This window comes from Panulirus ornatus, chromosome 11 (genome assembly GCF_036320965.1).
Source record: "Panulirus ornatus isolate Po-2019 chromosome 11, ASM3632096v1, whole genome shotgun sequence".
Taxonomy (NCBI): Eukaryota; Metazoa; Arthropoda; class Malacostraca; order Decapoda; family Palinuridae; genus Panulirus; species Panulirus ornatus.
The window spans coordinates 19,551,179-19,572,114 of record NC_092234.1 but is presented as its reverse complement, the minus strand read 5'-3'; the positions used below and the strand labels follow the sequence as shown (position 1 = coordinate 19,572,114).

Below are 20,936 nucleotides of genomic sequence, written 5' to 3'. Positions count from 1 at the left end.
CCCATCCATAAACAAATTAAACAACCATGGAGACATCACACACCCCTGCCGCAAACCTACATTCACTGAGAACCAATCACTTTCCTCTCTTCCTACACGTACACATGCCTTACATCCTCGATAAAAACTTTTCACTGCTTCTAACAACTTTCCTCCCACACCATATATTCTTAATACCTTCCACAGAGCATCTCTATCAACTCTATCATATGCCTTCTCCAGATCCATAAATGCTACATACAAATCCATTTGCTTTTCTAAGTATTTCTCACATACATTCTTCAAAGCAAACACCTGATCCACACATCCTCTACCACTTCTGAAACCACACTGCTCTTCCACAATCTGATGCTCTGTACATGCCTTCACCCTCTCAATCAATACCCTCCCATATAATCTACCAGGAATACTCAACAAACTTATACCTCTGTAATTTGAGCACTCACTCATATCCCCTTTGCCTTTGTACAATGGCACTATGCACGCATTCCGCCAATCCTCAGGCACCTCACCATGAGTCATACATACATTAAATAACCTTACCAACCAGTCAACAATACAGTCACCCGCTTTTTTAATAAATTCCACTGCAATACCATCCAAACCTGCTGCCTTGCCGGCTTTCATCTTCCGCAAAGCTTTCACTACCTCTTAAAAGAAAAGAAAAATATATATATGTATATATATATATATATATATATATATATATATATATATATATATATATATATATATATGTATATGTATATATATATTATCCCTGGGGATAGGGGAGCAAGAATACTTCCCACGTATTCCCTGCGTGTCGTAGAAGGCGACTGAAAGGGGAGGGAGCGGGTGGCTGGAAATCCTCCCCTCTCGTTTTTTTTTAATTTTCCAAAAGAAGGAACAGAGAATTGGGCCAGGTGAGGGTAGTCCCTCAAAGGCCCAGTCCTCTGTTCTTAACGCTACCTCGCTAATGCGGGAAATGGCGAATAGTTTGAAAAAAGAAAGATATATATATATATATATATATATATATATATATACATATATATATATATATATATATATATATATATATATATATATATATATATTATCCCTGGGGATAGGGGATTAAGAATACTTCCCACGTATTCCCTGCGTGTCGTAGAAGGCGACTAAAAGGTGAGGGAGCGGGGGGCTGGAAATCCTCCCCTCTCATTTTTTTTTTAATTTTCCAAAAGAAGGAACAGAGGGGGCCAGGTGAGGATATTCCAAAAAAGGCCCAGTCCTCTGTTCTTAACGCTACCTCGCTAACGCGGGAAATGGCAAATAGTTTAAAAGAAAAAAGATATATATATATATATATATATATATATATATATATATATATATATATATATATATATATATATATATATATATATATGTATATATATATATATATATATATATATATATATATATATATATATATATATATATATATATATATATATATGTATATATATATATATATATATATATATATATATATATATATTTTTTTTTTTTTTTATACTTTGTCGCTGTCTCCCGCGTTTGCGAGGTAGCGCAAGGAAACAGACGAAAGAAATGGCCCAACCCCCCCCATACACATGTACATACACACGTCCACACACGCAAATATACATACCTACACAGCTTTCCATGGTTTACCCCGGACGCTTCACATGCCTTGATTCAATCCATTGACAGCACGTCAACCCCTGTATACCACATCGCTCCAATTCACTCTATTCCTTGCCCTCCTTTCACCCTCCTGCATGTTCAGGCCCCGATCACACAAAATCCTTTTCACTCCATCTTTCCACCTCCAATTTGGTCTCCCTCTTCTCCTCGTTCCCTCCACCTCCGACACATATATCCTCTTGGTCAATCTTTCCTCACTCATTCTCTCCATGTGCCCAAACCATTTCAAAACACCCTCTTCTGCTCTCTCAACCACGCTCTTTTTATTTCCACACATCTCTCTTACCCTTACGTTACTTACTTGATCAAACCACCTCACACCACACATTGTCCTCAAACATCTCATTTCCAGCACATCCATCCTCCTGCGCACAACTCTATCCATAGCCCACGCCTCGCAACCATACAACATTGTTGGAACTACTATTCCTTCAAACATACCCATTTTTGCTTTCCGGGATAATGTTCTCGACTTCCACACATTTTTCAAGGCTCCCAAAATTTTCGCCCCCTCCCCCACCCTATGATCCACTTCCGCTTCCATGGTTCCATCCGCTGACAGATCCACTCCCAGATATCTAAAACACTTCACTTCCTCCAGTTTTTCTCCATTCAAACTCACCTCCCAATTGACTTGACCCTCAACCCTACTGTACCTAATAACCTTGCTCTTATTCACATTTACTCTTAACTTTCTTCTTCCACACACTTTACCAAACTCCGTCACCAGCTTCTGCAGTTTCTCACATGAATCCGCCACCAGCGCTGTATCATCAGCGAACAACAACTGACTCACTTCCCAAGCTCTCTCATCCCCAACAGACTTCATACTTGCCCCTCTTTCCAAGACTCTTGCATTTACCTCCCTAACAACCCCATCCATAAACAAATTAAACAACCATGGAGACATCACACACCCCTGCCGCAAACCTACATTCACTGAGAACCAATCACTTTCCTCTCTTCCTACACGTACACATGCCTTACATCCTCGATAAAAACTTTTCACTGCTTCTAACAACTTTCCTCCCACACCATATATTCTTAATACCTTCCACAGAGCATCTCTATCAACTCTATCATATGCCTTCTCCAGATCCATAAATGCTACATACAAATCCATTTGCTTTTCTAAGTATTTCTCGCATACATTCTTCAAAGCAAACACCTGATCCACACATCCTCTACCACTTCTGACACCACACTGCTCTTCCCCAATCTGATGCTCTGTACATGCCTTCACCCTCTCAATCAATACTCTCCCATATAATTTACCAGGAATACTCAACAAACTTATACCTCTGTAATTTGAGCACTCACTCTTATCCCCTTTGCCTTTGTACAATGGCACTATGCACGCATTCCGCCAATCCTCAGGCACCTCACCATGAGTCATACATACATTATATATATATATATATATATATATATATATATATATATATATATATATATATATATATATATATATATATATATCTTTTTTCTTTCACACTCTGTTCTTAACGCAACCTCGCTAATGCGGGAGATGGCGAATAGTGTGAAAGAAAAAAGATATATATATATATATATATATATATATATATATATATATATATATATATATATATATATATATATATATATATATATATATATATATATCCTAACCTAGGCCAGGTACCCATATTATAGACCAAACCGTAAGGGTGGATGAACAGCTGGGTTGACTGTTTTTACCCTCAAGCAATAGCTGTGTATGTTTTGGTAACATTAGGCAGATGCCACAACATGTGAGCCCGTGACATGAGTCACATACCATAACGTCCGGTGAGCCAGAGAGTAACATGAGTCGTGTGTGGACCATTGTCATGTTTGTTTACTCTCCATCTAAGCTTTAACAATGTTCACATTCAAAGTTTTCCTATGAAATACATTCTCCTGGAACATTAGATGTATTTCATATTTTCTTACAAAAACAAACTTGTAAACTCAACCAAAATATGTCTTTTGATTAGTTAATTTTGGTTATATCTGAGTAAGCTGAAACCAAATTGGTTATCATATTACGTCGTAGTTCGTACTGGAAAAGGAAAGAGTCGGCAGTGTCATCAGTGTTGCTAACTCTCACCTTTCAGAGGTGCCAAAGGCGTAATGGCTGAGAAGCTCCTTGGCCTTCTTCACGAGTCCCGTGTCCTTGGCTGAGAAGAACTGTAGCGACGCCCCATGTGTGTGTGCCACGTACCTGTACGTAGTACACAGGCGTCACTATCTGTACTTAGGTGTACATTAGGACTGTACATAATAAGTATGTGCTTTATATGTTTAAGCTGTGCACATTGATGTGTCACATATCGGATATCCTGTACACACAGGATATGGGTGGCCAGGGGTGTACATCTGGCCTGGGAGAGAGTAGTACAGTACTCACCTGAGTGCACGGCATACCATCTTCTTGCCCTCCGGCTCCAGGTCTTGGAAGATGTCGTATTTCCCGCCAATGATCACCAGCGGTACCAAGAATGGCGTCACCTCCTGCTCCTCCTGCCAACATCACATGGTAACATTATACTGTGGTGGTAATGACAACATCACCTCCTGCTCCTCCTGCCAACATCACATGGGTAACATTATACTGTGGTGGTAATGACATCACCTCCTGCCAACATCACATAGTAACATTATACTGTAGTGGTAATACAACATCACCTCCTGCTCCTCCTGCCAACATCACATGGGTAACATTATACTGTGGTGGTAATGACAACATCTCCTCCTGCCAACATCACATGATAACATTATACTGTGGTGGTAATGACAACATCACCTCCTGCTCCTCCTGCCAACATCATATGGTAACATTATACTGTGATGGTAATGACAACATCACCTCCTGCTCCTCCTGCCAACATCACATGGGTAACATTATACTGTGGTGGTAATGACAACATCACCTCCTGCTCCTCCTGCCAACATCACATGATAACATTATACTGTGGTGGTAATGACAACATCACCTCCTGCTCCTCCTGCCAACATCACATGGTAACATTATACTGTGGTGGTAATGACAACATCACCTCCTGCTCCTCCTGCCAACATCACATGGGTAACATTATACTGTGGTGGTAATGACAACATCACCTCCTGCTCCTCCTGCCAACATCATATGGTAACATTATACTGTGATGGTAATGACAACATCACCTCCTGCTCCTCCTGCCAACATCACATTATACTGTGGTGGTAATGACAACATCACAACATATAGACGACTTATTTTCTCGCATTCTGAATGTGAAGTTGAATTTGAATTCGAAATTAGATAACACACTTGTGAATTCAATCAACAGAACGTATAGTTTGCCTTTGTGTGCAGACAATGAATATTAATCATACTACAAATCCTACATCGTCCCTTTATTTGTTAAAATACCGATAATTATTCATAATAATACAGTATTTTTCTGTATGTTTTGAAGTATGGTGTAAGTGGGATGATATAGTCGTAAGCTGGTAACATTAGAGTGGCTAATATAAACATCTGGGAGTCACTGGCTGTGGCAGTTTTTATAATGTGACACATGTAAATACCCGGCGGTAGCCTTTACCACAGATGGAGGTGTGGGATTGCCTCACCTGCCCTCCATACTGGTGTGCCTGCCTGCCTGGCCTACCACAACACCTACACGCGACCGCCATGATGATCATGACGTCACACCTGCACAACCACTAGACACCCACTTCAGCTTTCGTAGTGGGTGTTGTGGCTAACTCACGAGGTGAGGGGGGGGGGGGACACTTGCACAATTCATGTGAACTGATGTGAACGTGAAACCACTAATACGACTAAAACGTTGGCATTGTACGTAATACAGTATTTATGGTTGTATATAATAATGGGCAAGAGATGGATACGGCTGAACCACTGTACGTTGGCACTACTGAGAGGCTGTCAGTAACTACCGATACATAATACAAGTTTCCTGTACTGTATTATGAAACACTAGACAATGAATGATGTAGAAATACAGTTAAGTTCGTGTCATAATTACTGGTATTAACGAACTGGAGCAGTTTACAGAACCTATCAACAATATAGACACATCAACCACTGTACACTGTAGTACAAATGCGAAGGTATCATTGTACTAGAAACAAGTGTCATGTACACGGCCGTGTATATAATGCATAAATGGTCACACTAGTCAATGTTTGTTTTCTGCCTTAGGACTTTAAACATTTTTTTTTTCATACTATTCGCCATTTCCCGCATTAGCGAGACAGCGTTAAGAACAGAGGACTGAGCCTTTGAGGGAATATCCTCGCTTGGCCCCCTTCTCTGTTCCTTCTTTCGGAAAATTAAAAACGAGAGGGGAGGATTTCCAGCCCCCCGCTCCCTCCCCTTTTAGTCGCCTTCGACGACACGCAGGGAATACGTGGGAAGTATTCTTAATCCCCTATCCCCAGGAATATATATATATATATATATATATATATATATATATATATATATATATATATATATATATATATATATTATAGGGTAGATGGTAAGGCAAAGATAACGTGAGATGGTAAGTGTGTACTGACCTGCTGGTGTGGGTGTAGCCTCCTGGCGGCCGCCTCCTGCAGTTCCTCTTGCAGCCCCGCCACCGACCCCGCTGCCCTCTGCACCTCCTCCTGCCAACACACATTACACTCATACTCCGAGCGTCGTAGCGTCGTGTTTATGGGTCGTACCGTCGTGTTTATAGGTCTTAGCGTCGTGTTTATGGGTCGTAGCGTCGTGTTTATGGGTCGTAACGTCGTGTTTATAGGTCGTAGCGTCGTGTTTATGGGTCGTACCGTCGTGTTTATAGGTCTTAGCGTCGTGTTTATGGGTCGTAGCGTCGTTTTATAGGTCTTAGCGTCGTGTTTATGGGTCGTAGCGTCGTGTTTATGGGTCGTAGCGTCGTGTTAATGGGTCGTAGCGTCGTGATTATATGTCTTAGCGTCGTGTTTATGGGTCTTAGCGTCGTGTTTATGGGTCGTAGCGTCGTGTTTATGGGTCGTAGCGTCGTGTTTATAGGTCGTAGCGTCGTGTTTATAGGTGGTAGCGTCGTGTTTATGGGTCGTAGCGTCGTGTTTATGGGTGGTAGCGTCGTGTTTATGGGTCGTAGCGTCGTGTTTATGGGTCGTAGCGTCGTGTTTATAGGTCTTAGCGTCGTGTTTATGGGTCGTAGCGTCGTGTTTATGGGTCGTAGCGTCGTGTTTATGGGTCGTAGCGTCGTGTTTATAGGTCGTAGCGTCGTTTATGGGTCGTAGCGTCGTGTCTATAGGTCTTAGCGTCGTGTTTATAGGTCTTAGCGTCGTGTTTATGGGTCGTACCGTCGTGTTTATGGGTCGTAGCGTCGTGTTTATAGGTCGTAGCGTCGTGTTTATGGGTCGTAGCGTCGTGTTTATGGGTCGTAGCGTCGTGTTTATAGGTCGTAGCGTCGTGTTAATGGGTAGTAGCGTCGTGTTTATGGGTCGTAGCGTCGTGTTTATGGGTCGTAGCGTCGTGTTTATAGGTCGTAGCGTCGTGTTTATGGGTCGTAGCGTCGTGTTTATAGGTCGTAGCGTCGTGTTTATGGGTCGTAGCGTCGTGTTTATAGGTCGTAGCGTCGTGTTTATGGGTCGTAGCGTCGTGTTTATGGGTCGTAGCGTCGTGTTTATGGGTCGTAGCGTCGTGTTTATGGGTCGTAGCGTCGTGTTTATAGGTCGTAGCGTCGTGTTTATGGGTCGTAGCGTCGTGTTTATAGGTCGTAGCGTCGTGTTTATGGGTCGTAGCGTCGTGTTTATGGGTCGTAGCGTCGTGTTTATGGGTCGTAGCGTCGTGTTAATGGGTCGTAGCGTCGTGTTTATGGGTCGTAGCGTCGTGTTTATAGGTCTTAGCGTCGTGTTTATGGGTCGTAGCGTCGTGTTTATGGGTCGTAGCGTCGTGTTTATAGGTCGTAGCGTCGTGTTTATGGGTCGTAGCGTCGTGTTTATAGGTCGTAGCGTCGTGTTTATGGGTCGTAGCGTCGTGTTTATGGGTCGTAGCGTCGTGTTTATGGGTCGTAGCGTCGTGTTTATAGGTCGTAGCGTCGTGTTTATGGGTCGTAGCGTCGTGTTTATGGGTCGTAGCGTCGTGTTTATGGGTCGTAGCGTCGTGTTTATAGGTCGTAACGTCGTGTTTATGGGTCGTAGCGTCGTGTTTATGGGTCGTAGCGTCGTGTTTATGGGTCGTAACGTCGTGTTTATGGTCGTAGCGTCGTGTTTATAGGTCGTAGCGTCGTGTTTATGGGTCGTAGCGTCGTGTTTATGGGTCGTAACGTCGTGTTTATGGGTCGTAGCGTCGTATTTATAGGTCGTAGCGTCGTGTTTATGGGTCGTAACGTCGTGTTTATAGGTTGTAGCGTCGTGTTTATGGGTTGTAGCGTCGTGTTTATAGGTCGTAGCGTCGTTTTATATGTCGTAGCGTCGTGTTTATGGGTAGTAGCGTCGTGTTTATAGGTCGTAGCGTCGTGTTTATAGGTCGTAGCGTCGTGTTTATGGGTCGTAGCGTCGCGCTTGAGGGTGATATGGTCAAGTTCTGATGACATTTAGAGGCCAGAGGTCGGGTGCCAGGCTTGGCCTGTCACCAGGACGAGTATGGCTGCCTCAGCCGTGCTGGCCAAACTTGCCCATCACAAGCCTGGCTAAAGTCTAGGCCACCTCTGCCCACACCAGGCCAGGCCAGGCTAGGCCTAGGTGACACCCGGCCAGTAAGTCAGGCCAGGCCTGGCCGGTCCCCATGTGCCTCCCTCCCTCATGTCATCCACCCTACCTACCTAACCCAGCAGTAATAACCTCCCTCTACCATCACAACCATCATCGTTGCCCTCCACATTCTCATGCCATGAACTGCAGACTTCCCCTGTGGGGGCGGCATCAGTCTCTGTGTGCCTCCCAGGGTCATACCCTCCTTCCACTCCCTCACCCGTGGTCTGTCACAGGCCACAAAGTTGGCACCCTTGACCTATACCTGATACCACCGCCTTAGTTATATCTGGTCGATGCAAGTACGTGGTCAACCACATCAGCCCCCTGGGACAGTGGACAACCGTCTGCCAGTTGACCATTAACCACATCAGAAGTGTACGTCAGTCTCGCTTCCAACCCTGTCCCACCCCCTACTGTCTCACTAGGCCCCAGTCCCCTCCAGGTTGTCCAGTCCACCAAGCTTCCAACCCTGTCCCACCCCCTACTGTCTCACTAGGCCCCGGTCCCCTCCAGGTTGTCCAGTCCACCAAGCTTCCAACCTTGTCCCACCCCCTACTGTCTCACTAGGCCCCGGTCCCCTCCAGGTTGTCCAGTCCACCATGTTTCTTGGTGTCCCTCTGCAATAAACTAAGTTGTAAGGAAGACGTCCGCACCATCATGCAGTCCTCCAGCTACCATCTCAACCTTCTTCGTAGACTCAAGACACATGGACCTCCTGCATCTAAATCCAGGGAGACCTACAGAAGGTTGCTTCTTCCTGCCCATCCAGCACACAACAGAGGCTACTGGGAATGGTGCAGAGAAGGGGATACAAGACCATCCTTGGCCCGTCCCACACTTCATAGAAAGAGGAGCCCAGCACACAGGTCCTCCCAGCTCTCTCCAACCATAACCTGAACGTCATCCTTCAGTTCGAAAAGCTACAACCTTACTCTTGCCATCGTTATATCATGACACCAAAGATCCCTCGTCTCCTGGTGGCAGTTGAACACCAAAACCACGTTCATAACATCTGAACTTGTGCAAACAAGAACAATCCCGTCCCAAACATTGTGAACATCATAAATAATATTGTTTGTGTATTGTTTGTTAAGTATCCCATCTCCTTATTAAAACTCATATATTAAATAAATTGGGTGGATATCTCCTATATATTTCAGCTATTGGCTGCAATACCATTTAATAAACAACTTTATTATTATTATTATTATTATTATTATTATTATTATTATTATTATTATTGTTGTTATTGTTGTTGTTGTTGTTTTTGTTGTTGTATAGTCCTGATACTGACCTTGAGAGCAGAGAGCAGGGTCTCCAGATCTGACCATATAGTGTCAGGTCGGGAGAGGTCAAGCATGAGGAGTAGTGTGAGACGACTCACGACCCGCGGGGTGATGGGGGTAGCCAGCAAGGGCGTGAAGAGCGCCCCGCCCCCCAGCTCCCACAGGTGACATACGTCCTTCACCTGACGACACAAGAGTAACACAGGGTGAGATATGGGGCCGTGTGTCACCGTGTCACCTGTGGTGTTGTTACTGTGTCACCTGTGGTGTTGTTACTGTGTTACCTGTGGTGTTGTTACTGAGTCCCTGTCACCTGTGGTGTTGTTTTGTACCTGTATCACCTGTGGTGTTCTTGTGTACTTGTATCACCTGTGGTGTTCTGTACCTGTATCACCTGTGGTGTTGTTACTGTATCACCTGTGGTGTTGTGGTGTACCTGTGTCACCTGTGGTGTTCTTGTGTACTTGTATCGCCTGTGGTGTTCTGTACCTGTATCACCTGTGGTGTTGTTACTGTGTCACCTGTAGTGTTGTTGTGTACCTGTATCAACTGTGGTGTTGTGGTGTACCTGTGTCACCTGTGGTGTTGTTGTGCACCTGTATCACCTGTTGTGTTGTTTCTGTATCACCTGTGGTGTTGTGTACCTGTATCACCTGTGGTGTTGTTGTGTACCTGTATCACCTGTGGTGTTGTTGTGTACCTGTATCACCTGTGGTATTGTTACTGTATCACCTGTGGTGTTGTTGTGTACATGTATCACCTGTGGTATTGTGGTGTACCTGTATCACCTGTGGTGTTGTGGTGTACCTGTATCACCTGTGGTGTTGTTGTGTACCTGTATCACCTGTGGTATTGTTGTGTACCTGTATCACCTGTGGTGTTGTGGTGTATCTGTATCACCTGTGGTATTGTTGTGTACATGTATCACCTGTGGTGTTACTGTATCACCTGTGGTGTTACTGTGTACCTGTATCACCTGTGGTGTTGTTACTGTATCACCTGTGGTGTTGTGGTATACCTGTATCACCTGTGGTGTTGTGGTGTACCTGTATCACCTGTGGTGTTGTTGTGTACCTGTATCACCTGTGGTGTTGTGGTGTACCTGTATCACCTGTGGTGTTGTGGTGTACCTGTATCACCTGTGGTGTTGTGGTGTACCTGTATCACCTGTGGTGTTGTTGTGTGCCTGTATCACCTGTGGTGTTGTGGTGTACCTGTATCACCCGTGGTGTTGTAACTGTATCACCTGTGGTGTTGTGGTATACCTGTATCACCTGTGGTGTTGTGGTGTACCTGAATCACCTGTGGTGTTGTGGTATACCTGTGTCACCTGTGGTGTTGTTGTGTACCTGTATCACCTGTGGTGTTGTAACTGTATCACCTGTGGTGTTGTTGTGTACCTGTATCACCTGTGGTGTTGTAACTGTATCACCTGTGGTGTTGCTGTGTACCTGTATCACCTGTGGTGTTGTTGTGGACCTGTATCACCTGTGGTGTTGTTGTGTACCTGTATCACCTGTGGTGTTGTGTACCTGTATCACCTGTGGTGTTGTGGTGTATCTGTATCACCTGTCGTATTGTTGTGTACATGTATCACCTGTGGTGTTACTGTATCACCTGTGGTGTTACTGTGTACCTGTATCACCTGTGGTGTTGTTACTGTATCACCTGTGGTGTTGTGGTATACCTGTATCACCTGTGGTGTTGTTGTGTACATGTATCACCTGTGGTGTTGTGGTGTACCTGTATCACCTGTGGTGTTGTTGTGTGCCTGTATCACCTGTGGTGTTGTGGTGTACCTGTATCACCTGTGGTGTTGTTGTGTGCCTGTATCACCTGTGGTGTTGTGGTGTACCTGTATCACCTGTGGTGTTGTGGTGTACCTGTATCACCTGTGGTGTTGTGGTGTACCTGTATCACCTGTGGTGTTGTGGTGTACCTGTATCACCTGTGGTGTTGTGGTGTACCTGTATCACCTGTGGTGTTGTGGTGTACCTGAATCACCTGTGGTGTTGTGGTATACCTGTATCACCTGTGGTGTTGTGGTGTACCTGTATCACCTGTGGTGTTGTGGTGTACCTGTATCACCTGTGGTATTGTGTCACCTGCATCACCTGTGATGTTGTGGTGTACCTGTATCACCTGTGGGGGTGTTGTGTCACCTGTAGTGTTGTGGTGTACCTGTGTCACTGTGGCGTTGTGTACCTGTATCACCTGTGGTGTTGATGTGTACCTGTATCACCTGTGGTGTTGATGTGTACCTGTATCACCCGTGGTGTTGTTGTGTACCTGTATCACCTGTGGCATTGTGGTGTACCTGTGTCACCTGTGGTGTTGTGTACCTGTATCACCTGTGGTGTTGTTGTGTACCTGTATCACTTGTGGTATTGTGGTGTACCTGTGTCACCTGTGGTGTTGTTGTGTACCTGTATCACCTGTGGTGTTGTTGTGTACCTGTATCACCTGTGGTGTTGTGGTGTACCTGTATCACTTGTGGTGTTGTGGTGTACCTGTATCACCTGTGGTGTTGTTGTGTACCTGTATCACCTGTGGTATTGTGGTGTACCTGTGTCACCTGTGGTGTTGTTGTGTACCTGTATCACCTGTGGTGTTGTTGTGTACCTGTATCACCTGTGGTGTTGTGGTGTACCTGTATCACTTGTGGTGTTGTTGTGTACCTGTATCACCTGTGGCATTGTGGTGTACCTGTGTCACCTGTGGTGTTGTTGTGTACCTGTATCACCTGTGGTGTTGTGGTGTACCTGTATCACTTGTGGTGTTGTTTTATCACCTGTGGTGTTGTGGTGTACCTGTGTTGTATTTTTGTCTCATGTGTTCTTGATCAATATTTTTCCTCCAGCACCAGGTTAGGGGACCAACCAGGGTCAAAAGACTCACATGGGGACCCTCTAATGGCACGTGTCTCACATGAAGACTGTCCAGTGTTGGGTGACTCACATGGGTACCCTACAGTTGCAAGTGACTCACATGAAGGACCATCCAGTGTTGGGTGACTCACATGGGCACCCTACAGTTGCAAGTGACTCACATGAGGACTGTCCAGTGTTGGGTGACTCACATGGGTACCCTACAGTTGCAAGTGACTCACATGAGGACCATCCAGTGTTGGGTGACTCACATGGGCACCCTACAGTTGCAGGTGACTCACATGAGGACCGTCCAGTAGTGGGTGACTCACATGGGTACCCTACAGTTGCAGGTGACTCACATGAAGACTGTTCAGTGTTGGGTGGCTCACATGGGTACCCTACAGTTGCAGGTGACTCACATGAGGACCGTCCAGTGTTGGGTGACTCACATGGGCACCCTACAGTTGCAGGTGACTCACATGAGGACCGTCCAGTAGTGGGTGACTCACATGGGTACCCTACAGTTGCAGGTGACTCACATGAAGACTGTTCAGTGTTGGGTGACTCACATGGGTACCCTACAGTGGCGGATGACTCACATGAGGACCGTCCAGTGGTGGGTGACTCACATGGGCACCCTACAGTTGCAGGTGACTCACATGAGGACCGTCCAGTAGTGGGTGACTCACATGGGTACCCTACAGTTGCAGGTGACTCACATGAGGACTGTCCAGTGTTGGGTGACTCACATGGGTACCCTACAGTTGCAGGTGACTCACATGAGGACCGTCCAGTGGTGGGTGACTCACATGGGACCCTACAGTTGCAGGTGACTCACATGAGGACTGTCCAGTGTTGGGTGACTCACATGGACACCCTACAGTGGCGGATGACTCACATGAGGACTGTCCAGTGTTGGGTGACTCACATGGATACCCTACAGTGGCGGGATGACTCACATGAGGACAGTCCAGTGTTGGGTGACTCACATGGACACCCTACAGTGGCGGATGACTCACATGAGGACTGTCCAGTGTTGGGTGACTCACATGGATACCATACAGTGGCGGGATGACTCACATGAGGACTGCTCAGTGGCAGATGATTCACATGGATACCATACAGTGGCAGGTGACTTACATGGATACCATACAGTGGCAGGTGACTCACATGAGGACTGTCCAGTGGCGGATGACTCAAATGAGAGCCGTCCAATGGTGGGTGACTTACATGGGAACCCCTCAGTGGCAGGTGACTCACATGGGACCCATGTGGGAGAGAGGACTTTCATGGGGACTTGACTGTTAGTGTACGCCAGGGCCAGGGAGAGGACTCACCAGGGTCCGGCCAGTCTTCCTGCCGTAGGTGTACTCCAGGGCCAGGGTGTGGCGTGGCGCCTCCTCCCGGTCCAGGAACCGCTGGAGCAGCGTAGTCTTGCCCTGCACGACACCATCACTCAGTCAGCCTCACCTACACCCGCTCCACACAACACTATTATGTAGTCTGGGACCAGAACAGTCATTGCTGTCATTGATAATTTGGGAGGATAGTTTAATACCTTAAGACTAGTAGAGCTACAGTATATAAAGTAATTTAGTCATTGATAAATAATAAATGAATAAAATACAATCTTCACAGGCAGGGAAATGAGTCGGGGCATCTGGCACAACCTTTTATCAAACGCAAAACCTAACCATAAGTTACGTTTTTGTGTCAGCTCGGCGCTTGGTCGTCACTTGGTACAGATGCATATAAGGCAATGTATTAAGACCAGTCTCTTGTGACCAGATGTACCAAGCAGAGACAAAGGTTTCGTGATGTGTTAAGAGAGAAAATTATAACAACTGGAAATTGGTTGGCAGCGAATGATTCAGTTTCTTTGTTCCTGGCGCTACCTCGCTAAAGCGGGAAATGATATATATATATATATATATATATATATATATATATATATATATATATATATATATATATATATATATATATATATTATTATTATTATTATTATTATTATTATTATTATTTTGCTTTGTCGCTGTCTCCCGCGTTTGCGAGGTAGCGCAAGGAAACAGACGAAAGAAATGGCCCAACGCACCTCCATACACATGTATATACGTACACGTCCACACACTCAAAAATACATACCTATACATCTCAATGTACACATATATATACACACAGACATATACATATATACATATGTACATAATTCATACTGTCTGCCTTTATTTATTCCCATCGCCACCTCGCCACACATGGAATAACATCCCCCTCCCCCCTCATGTGTGCGAGGTAGCGCTAGGAAAAGACAACAAAGGCACCATTCGTTCACACTCAGTCTCTAGCTGTCATACAATAATGCCCGAAACCACAACTCCCTTTCCACATCCAGGCCCCACATAACTTTCCATGGTTTACCCCAGACGCTTCACACGCCCTGGTTCAATCCACTGACAGCACGTCAACCCCGGTATACCACATCGATCCAATTCACTCTATTCCTTGCCCTCCTTTCACCCTCCTGCATGTTCAGGCCCCGATCACACAAAATCTTTTTCACTCCATCTTTCCACCTCCAATTTGGTCTCCCAGTTCTCCTCGTTCCCTCCACCTCTGACACATATATCCTCTTGGTCAATCTTTCCTCACTCATTCTCTCCATGTGCCCAAACCATTTCAAAACACCCTCTTCTGCTCTCTCAACCACACTCTTTTTATTTCCACACATCTCTCTTACCCTTACATTACTTACTCGATCAAACCACCTCACACCACATATTGTTCTCAAACATCTCATTTCCAGCACATCCACCCTCCTGCGCACAACTCTATCCATAGCCCACGCCTCGCAACTATACAACATTGTTGGAACCACTATTCCTTCAAACATACCCATTTTTGCTTTCCGAGATAATGTTCTCGACTTCCAAACATTCTTCAAGGCTCCCAGGATTTTCGCCCCCTCCCCCACCCTATGATTCACTTCCGCTTCCATGGTTCCATCCGCTGCCAGATCCACTCCCAGATATCTAAAACACTTTACTTCCTCCAGTTTTTCTCCATTCAAACTTACCACCCAATTGACTTGACCCTCAACCCTACTGTACCTAATAACCTTGCTCTTATTCACATTTACTCTTAACTTTCTTCTTTCACACACTTTACCTGCTTCTGCAGTTTCTCACATGAATCAGCCACCAGCGCTGTATCATCAGCGAACATCAACTGACTCACTTCCCAAGCTCTCTCATCCCCAACAGACTGCATACTTGCCCCTCTTTCCAAAACTCTTGCATTCACCTCCCTAACAACCCCATCCATAAACAAATTAAACAACCATGGAGACATCACACACCCCTGCCGCAAACCTACATTCACTGAGAACCAATCACTTTCCTCTCTTCCTACACGTACACATGCCTTACATCCTCGATAAAAACTTTTCACTGCTTCTAACAGCTTGCCTCCCACACCATATATTCTTAGTACCTTCCACAGAGCATCTCTATCAACTCTATCATATGCCTTCTCCAGATCCATAAATGCTACATACAAATCCTTTTGCTTTTCTAAGTATTTCTCACATACATTCTTCAAAGCAAACACTTGATCCACACATCCTCTACCACTTCTGAAACCACACTGCTCTGCCCCAATCTGATGCTCTGTACATGCCTTCACCCTCTCAATCAATACCCTCCCATATAATTTACCAGGAATACTCAACAAACTTATACCTCTGTAATTTGAGCACTCACTCTTATCCCATTTGCCTTTGTACAATGGCACTATGCACGCATTCCGCCAATCCTCAGGCACCTCACCATGAATCATACATACATTAAATAACCTTACCAACCAGTCAACAATACAGTCACCCCCTTTTTTAATAAAGTCCACTGCAATACCATCCAAACCTGCTGCCTTGCCGGCTTTCATCTCCCGCAAAGCTTTTACTACCTCTTCTCTGTTTACCAAATCATTTTCCCTAACCCTCTCACTTTGCACACCACCTCGACCAAAACACCCTATATCTGCCACTCTATCATCAAACACATTCAACAAACCTTCAAAATACTCACTCCATCTCCTTCTCACATCACCACTACTTGTTATCACCTCCCCATCAGCCCCCTTCACTGAAGTTCCCATTTGCTCCCTTGTCTTACGCACTTTATTTACCTCTTTTTATTCTCCCTAAAATTTAATGATACTCTCTCACCCCAACTCTCATTTGCCCTCTTTTTCACCTCTTGCACCTTTCTCTTGACCTCCTGCCTCTTTCTTTTATACATCTCCCACTCATTATATATATATATATATATATATATATATTATACTTAATCGCCGTCTCCCGCGTCAGCGAGGTAGCGCAAGTAAACAAACGAGGAATGGCCCAACCCACCCACATGTGTATACAGAAACGCCCACACACGCATATATACATAATACACTTTTCAACGTATACATACATATACATATATACACACCCACACTTGCCGCCTTCATCCATTCTCCACGTCACCCCGCCAAACATGACATAGCATACCCCCCCCTCCAGCGAGGTAGCAGCAGGAAAAGACAACAAAGGCCACATTCGTTCACACTCAGTCTCTAGCTGTCATGTATAATGCACCGAAAGCACCAGCTCCCTTTCCACATCCAGCCCCAGGCCCCACAAAACTTTCCATGGTTTACCCCAGACGCTTCACATGCCCTGGTTCAATCAACTGACAGCACGTCGACCCCTGTATACCACATCGTTCCAATTCACTCTATTCCTTGCACGCCTTTCACCCTCCTGCATGTTCAGGCCCCGATCACTCAGAATCCTTTTCACTCCATCCTTCCACCTCCAATTTGGTCTCCCACTTCTCCTCCTTCTCACCACCTCTGACACATATATCCTCTTTGTCAATCTTTCCTCACTCGTTCTCTCCTGTGTCCAAACCATTTCAACACACCTTCTTTCTTACATATTAGCCATTTCCCGCGTTAGCGAAGTAGCGTTAAGAACATATGACTGAGCCTGAGAGGGAATATCCTCACTTGGCCCCACTAGAGGGGGAAACTGGGAAATCAAATTAAGGATCGAGCGGAGCGTCGCAAGTTAAGATGGGAACCCTGAGAATGAAAGATTCGTCAATGATCATGAAGACAGAGTGGCATCAGGTCAGGAGGTTCAGAGGGGACACAACCAGAGGGATAAAGGTAACACGGATCAAAAGATGCTTTATTGGAAGACCAAGAAAACGTTGAACAGGAGTACTGGTCTACATCACAAAGGGAGAAACCCTGAAACCACTGGGCACGGAGGGGACGAGTAGGTTCCTGGGCAGGGAGAGAACGAGTAGGTTCCTGGGCAGGGAGAGGACGAGTAGGTTCCAGGGCAGGGAGGGAACGAGTAGGTTCCTAGGCAGGGAGAGGACGAGTAGGTTCCTGGGCAGGGAGAGGACGAGTAGGTTCCTGTGCAGGGAGGGACGAGTAGATTCCTGGGCTGGGAGGGGAGGAGTAGGTTCCTGGGCTGGGAGGGGACGAGTAGGTTCCTGTGCAGGGAGGGACGAGTAGGTTCCTGTGCAGGGAGGGACGAGTAGGTTCCTGGGCTGGGAGGGGAGGAGTAGGTTCCTGGGCAGGGAGAGGACGAGTAGGTTCCTGTGCAGGGAGGGACGAGTAGGTTCCTGGGCTGGGAGGGGAGGAGTAGGTTCCTGGGCAGGGAGAGGACGAGTAGGTTCCTGCGCAGGGAGGGACGAGTAGGTTCCTGTGCTGGAAAGGGAGGAGTAGGTTCCTGGGCTGGTCATCGGAGTATGATGACTGATGCAGTGGTAGGGGAACCTGGGGGGCACAACAGAAGCTGAGATACTACAGTGGTATGCCATGTTAGAGCCAGCAGTCAGCAAGACCTGGGTCTTGTCGATCAAATGTTAAGGAAAAGTTCAAAGGTTATATGGTCAAGTGTTTGTTACCAAAACGTGTGTGTGTGTGTGTGTGAGAGAGAGAGAGAGAGAGAGAGAGAGAGAGAGAGAGAGAGAGAGAGAGAGAGAGAGAGAGAGAGAGAGAGAGAGAGAGAGAGAGAGGTGAGAACTATTGGACTTCGCCATAAAGTTGGTGGCACCAAATCTACAGAGATAACTAAAGCAGGAGAACAACAGATGTCAATCTATAATTCTTTTAATGAGAACTGATCGTACATCGGGTAAAGAGAAACTCTGAAACAAGTAATGTTCATATTTATATATTTCTGGAGGCGGCTGTCGAACTGCCACACGCAGGGAAAGCGTCTGTGGTTCTACTGGCAACATAAAGGCATCTGCAATTACGGTTGCCCTGGGGTCATCTGGCCAACAGGCGCTGTACCTACCCAGGAAAAAGGACTCAAAAACAAGATGAAGTTCAGTAAGGTATTCATGAAACGAATTGACCCAAGAAAGAGAGGGAGACAAGCAAAGGATAGTCAGAGGACACAAACGGGAGACCCTAAATGAGGCAAGAGGATGGGAAGAGCCCCGCTGGCATTGCAAAGACGTCAGGAATGTTACTTGGTGGTGATGTCTGACTGAGACTTGTGTCTACAAATGCTGACGAATTAGCAGTAAATGACACAAGTGGAATTTAAGGATCATATAATGGAAACACCACCTGATGTTGGAGCTGTGGAAACTATGCTAACTGAATAAGATCTCATCTTTCCTATGCAAAGAAGTAGTGACAGCAAGGAGAGATGAAGACAGAAGAGGAGGGTTGCTCCTCCTTATACGAGATGACCTTACGAGTCCTCATATAGTAGATGATGATGACCCATCCATTCAGATAGTACATAATGGGAAGGGTAACTATGGAGAAGAGTTCATAGTGTTGTTGATATATATATATATATATATATATATATATATATATATATATATATATATATATATATATATATATATATATATATATATATATATATATATATATATATATACATATATATATATATATATAATTCCTTCAATGAATTCTAACTACTGAGAGCGAAAGTACAAAGATAAAGAAGAAATAATCAGGATGATACACGACACTAAAACATGCCCTTCTCGGAGAAGATAAAGTACGGATGGCGGGAAACATCAATCATAACATGACGTGCATACAGTGTTGTCTTAAATGATTCTTGCTGCCGTACGTTTGCCAACAACGGACATCAACCAGATAACGCGAGAACTTCTAAAATGGTGTTACACTGACCAACTTCCAATGTATCAATAGTGTCCTTATGTAATGGCTAATTGGACAAGAGTGAATGCTTAGACTGCGGTGTGCCTGATGTGGTATATAGAGGAATGATGATTAAGGGTTGCTAGCATGGACAGAGCATTGGAACGGTCTGGCTTATGTAGGACTTTTGGACCAGGCGTTTATGTTGAAGAAATTGTGTGAGTAATATGTGGAAGAGAGTGAATTGTATGTGACATTTAAAGATCTGGAGAAAGTATATGCTGGTGTTGACAGGGAGGCCATATATGAGACTATGATTGTAATGGGTAAATGGGATGTTACTAAATGCAGTTAGGAATTTTACCAGAAGAGTAAGGCATCTGTGCAAGTAGGAAGGGAGAAAGGTGAGTGGTTCTTGGTGAAGGTTGGTCTGTGTCAAGAGTTTGTGATGCAAACATTTCTGTTTAATATGTTTATGGATGGGTTGTAAAGGGAGATGAATGCAGAGACGTAAAGTGATTGGAGGGTCTGCAGTGTGCTGGCGGTAGGGGGGAATAGGAGGTGAATCAGTTTTTGTTTGCAGATGATACTTGTGTGGTGGCTACCCTCCAGGAAAACTTCAGAAGCTGGTCACAGAGTGGATGTATTTATGGCATACTCGTCTGACTACACTTTACTGTGTGACTCTGCCAGCAGTCAGAGGGAGGGCTCAGATGGTAGTGTTCTGGCCACTCCCGGTACCCAGCTAACTCAAGGATCATCCCGTCCCCCGACCCTTGGAGCAACACATTGACAACAGCCGCTCACGGTGGTACTGCCCTCCTGGCTGATGAACGTTAAGGTAGTCCTACCATCTTACCAGCACCATACATATAATCAAACCTTACTTATTTGTATTACCTTTTCACATAAGTACTCTTGACAGTTCCTGTCCACTCATGTATCATTATGCCAGAGTGCGTCAAATCTCTGGCCCGCTAGTCCCGGGCATCATGGAGTGCTAAGAATCTCTGGGTTTGTGTCTGAGTCTCGTGTAACAGAGGGTTCTGGCAGTAGTAGTGCCGGCCCCTCACACCATCTTCCCTCTCTGTTAAACCTTCCTCTGTTTCTATTCACTATACCAACATTCTTGGTCTCTCTAGTAACC

General features: G+C 45.2%; 1 protein-coding gene across 1 annotated transcript in view; it reads right to left on the bottom strand.

Annotated features, from left to right (window-relative positions):
* Positions 1-20,936, bottom strand: part of LOC139751357 (cytoplasmic dynein 2 light intermediate chain 1) — a 55,600-nt gene that overhangs the window by 26,764 nt on the left and 7,900 nt on the right. Inside the window, exons 3-7 of the mRNA XM_071666718.1 lie at positions 13,933-14,034; positions 9,734-9,907; positions 6,268-6,357; positions 4,106-4,218; positions 3,806-3,919 (exon numbers count right to left, since the gene is read on the bottom strand). Coding sequence (XP_071522819.1) covers positions 3,806-3,919; positions 4,106-4,218; positions 6,268-6,357; positions 9,734-9,907; positions 13,933-14,034 — 593 coding nt within the window. The remainder of the gene's footprint in view (positions 1-3,805; positions 3,920-4,105; positions 4,219-6,267; positions 6,358-9,733; positions 9,908-13,932; positions 14,035-20,936) is intronic.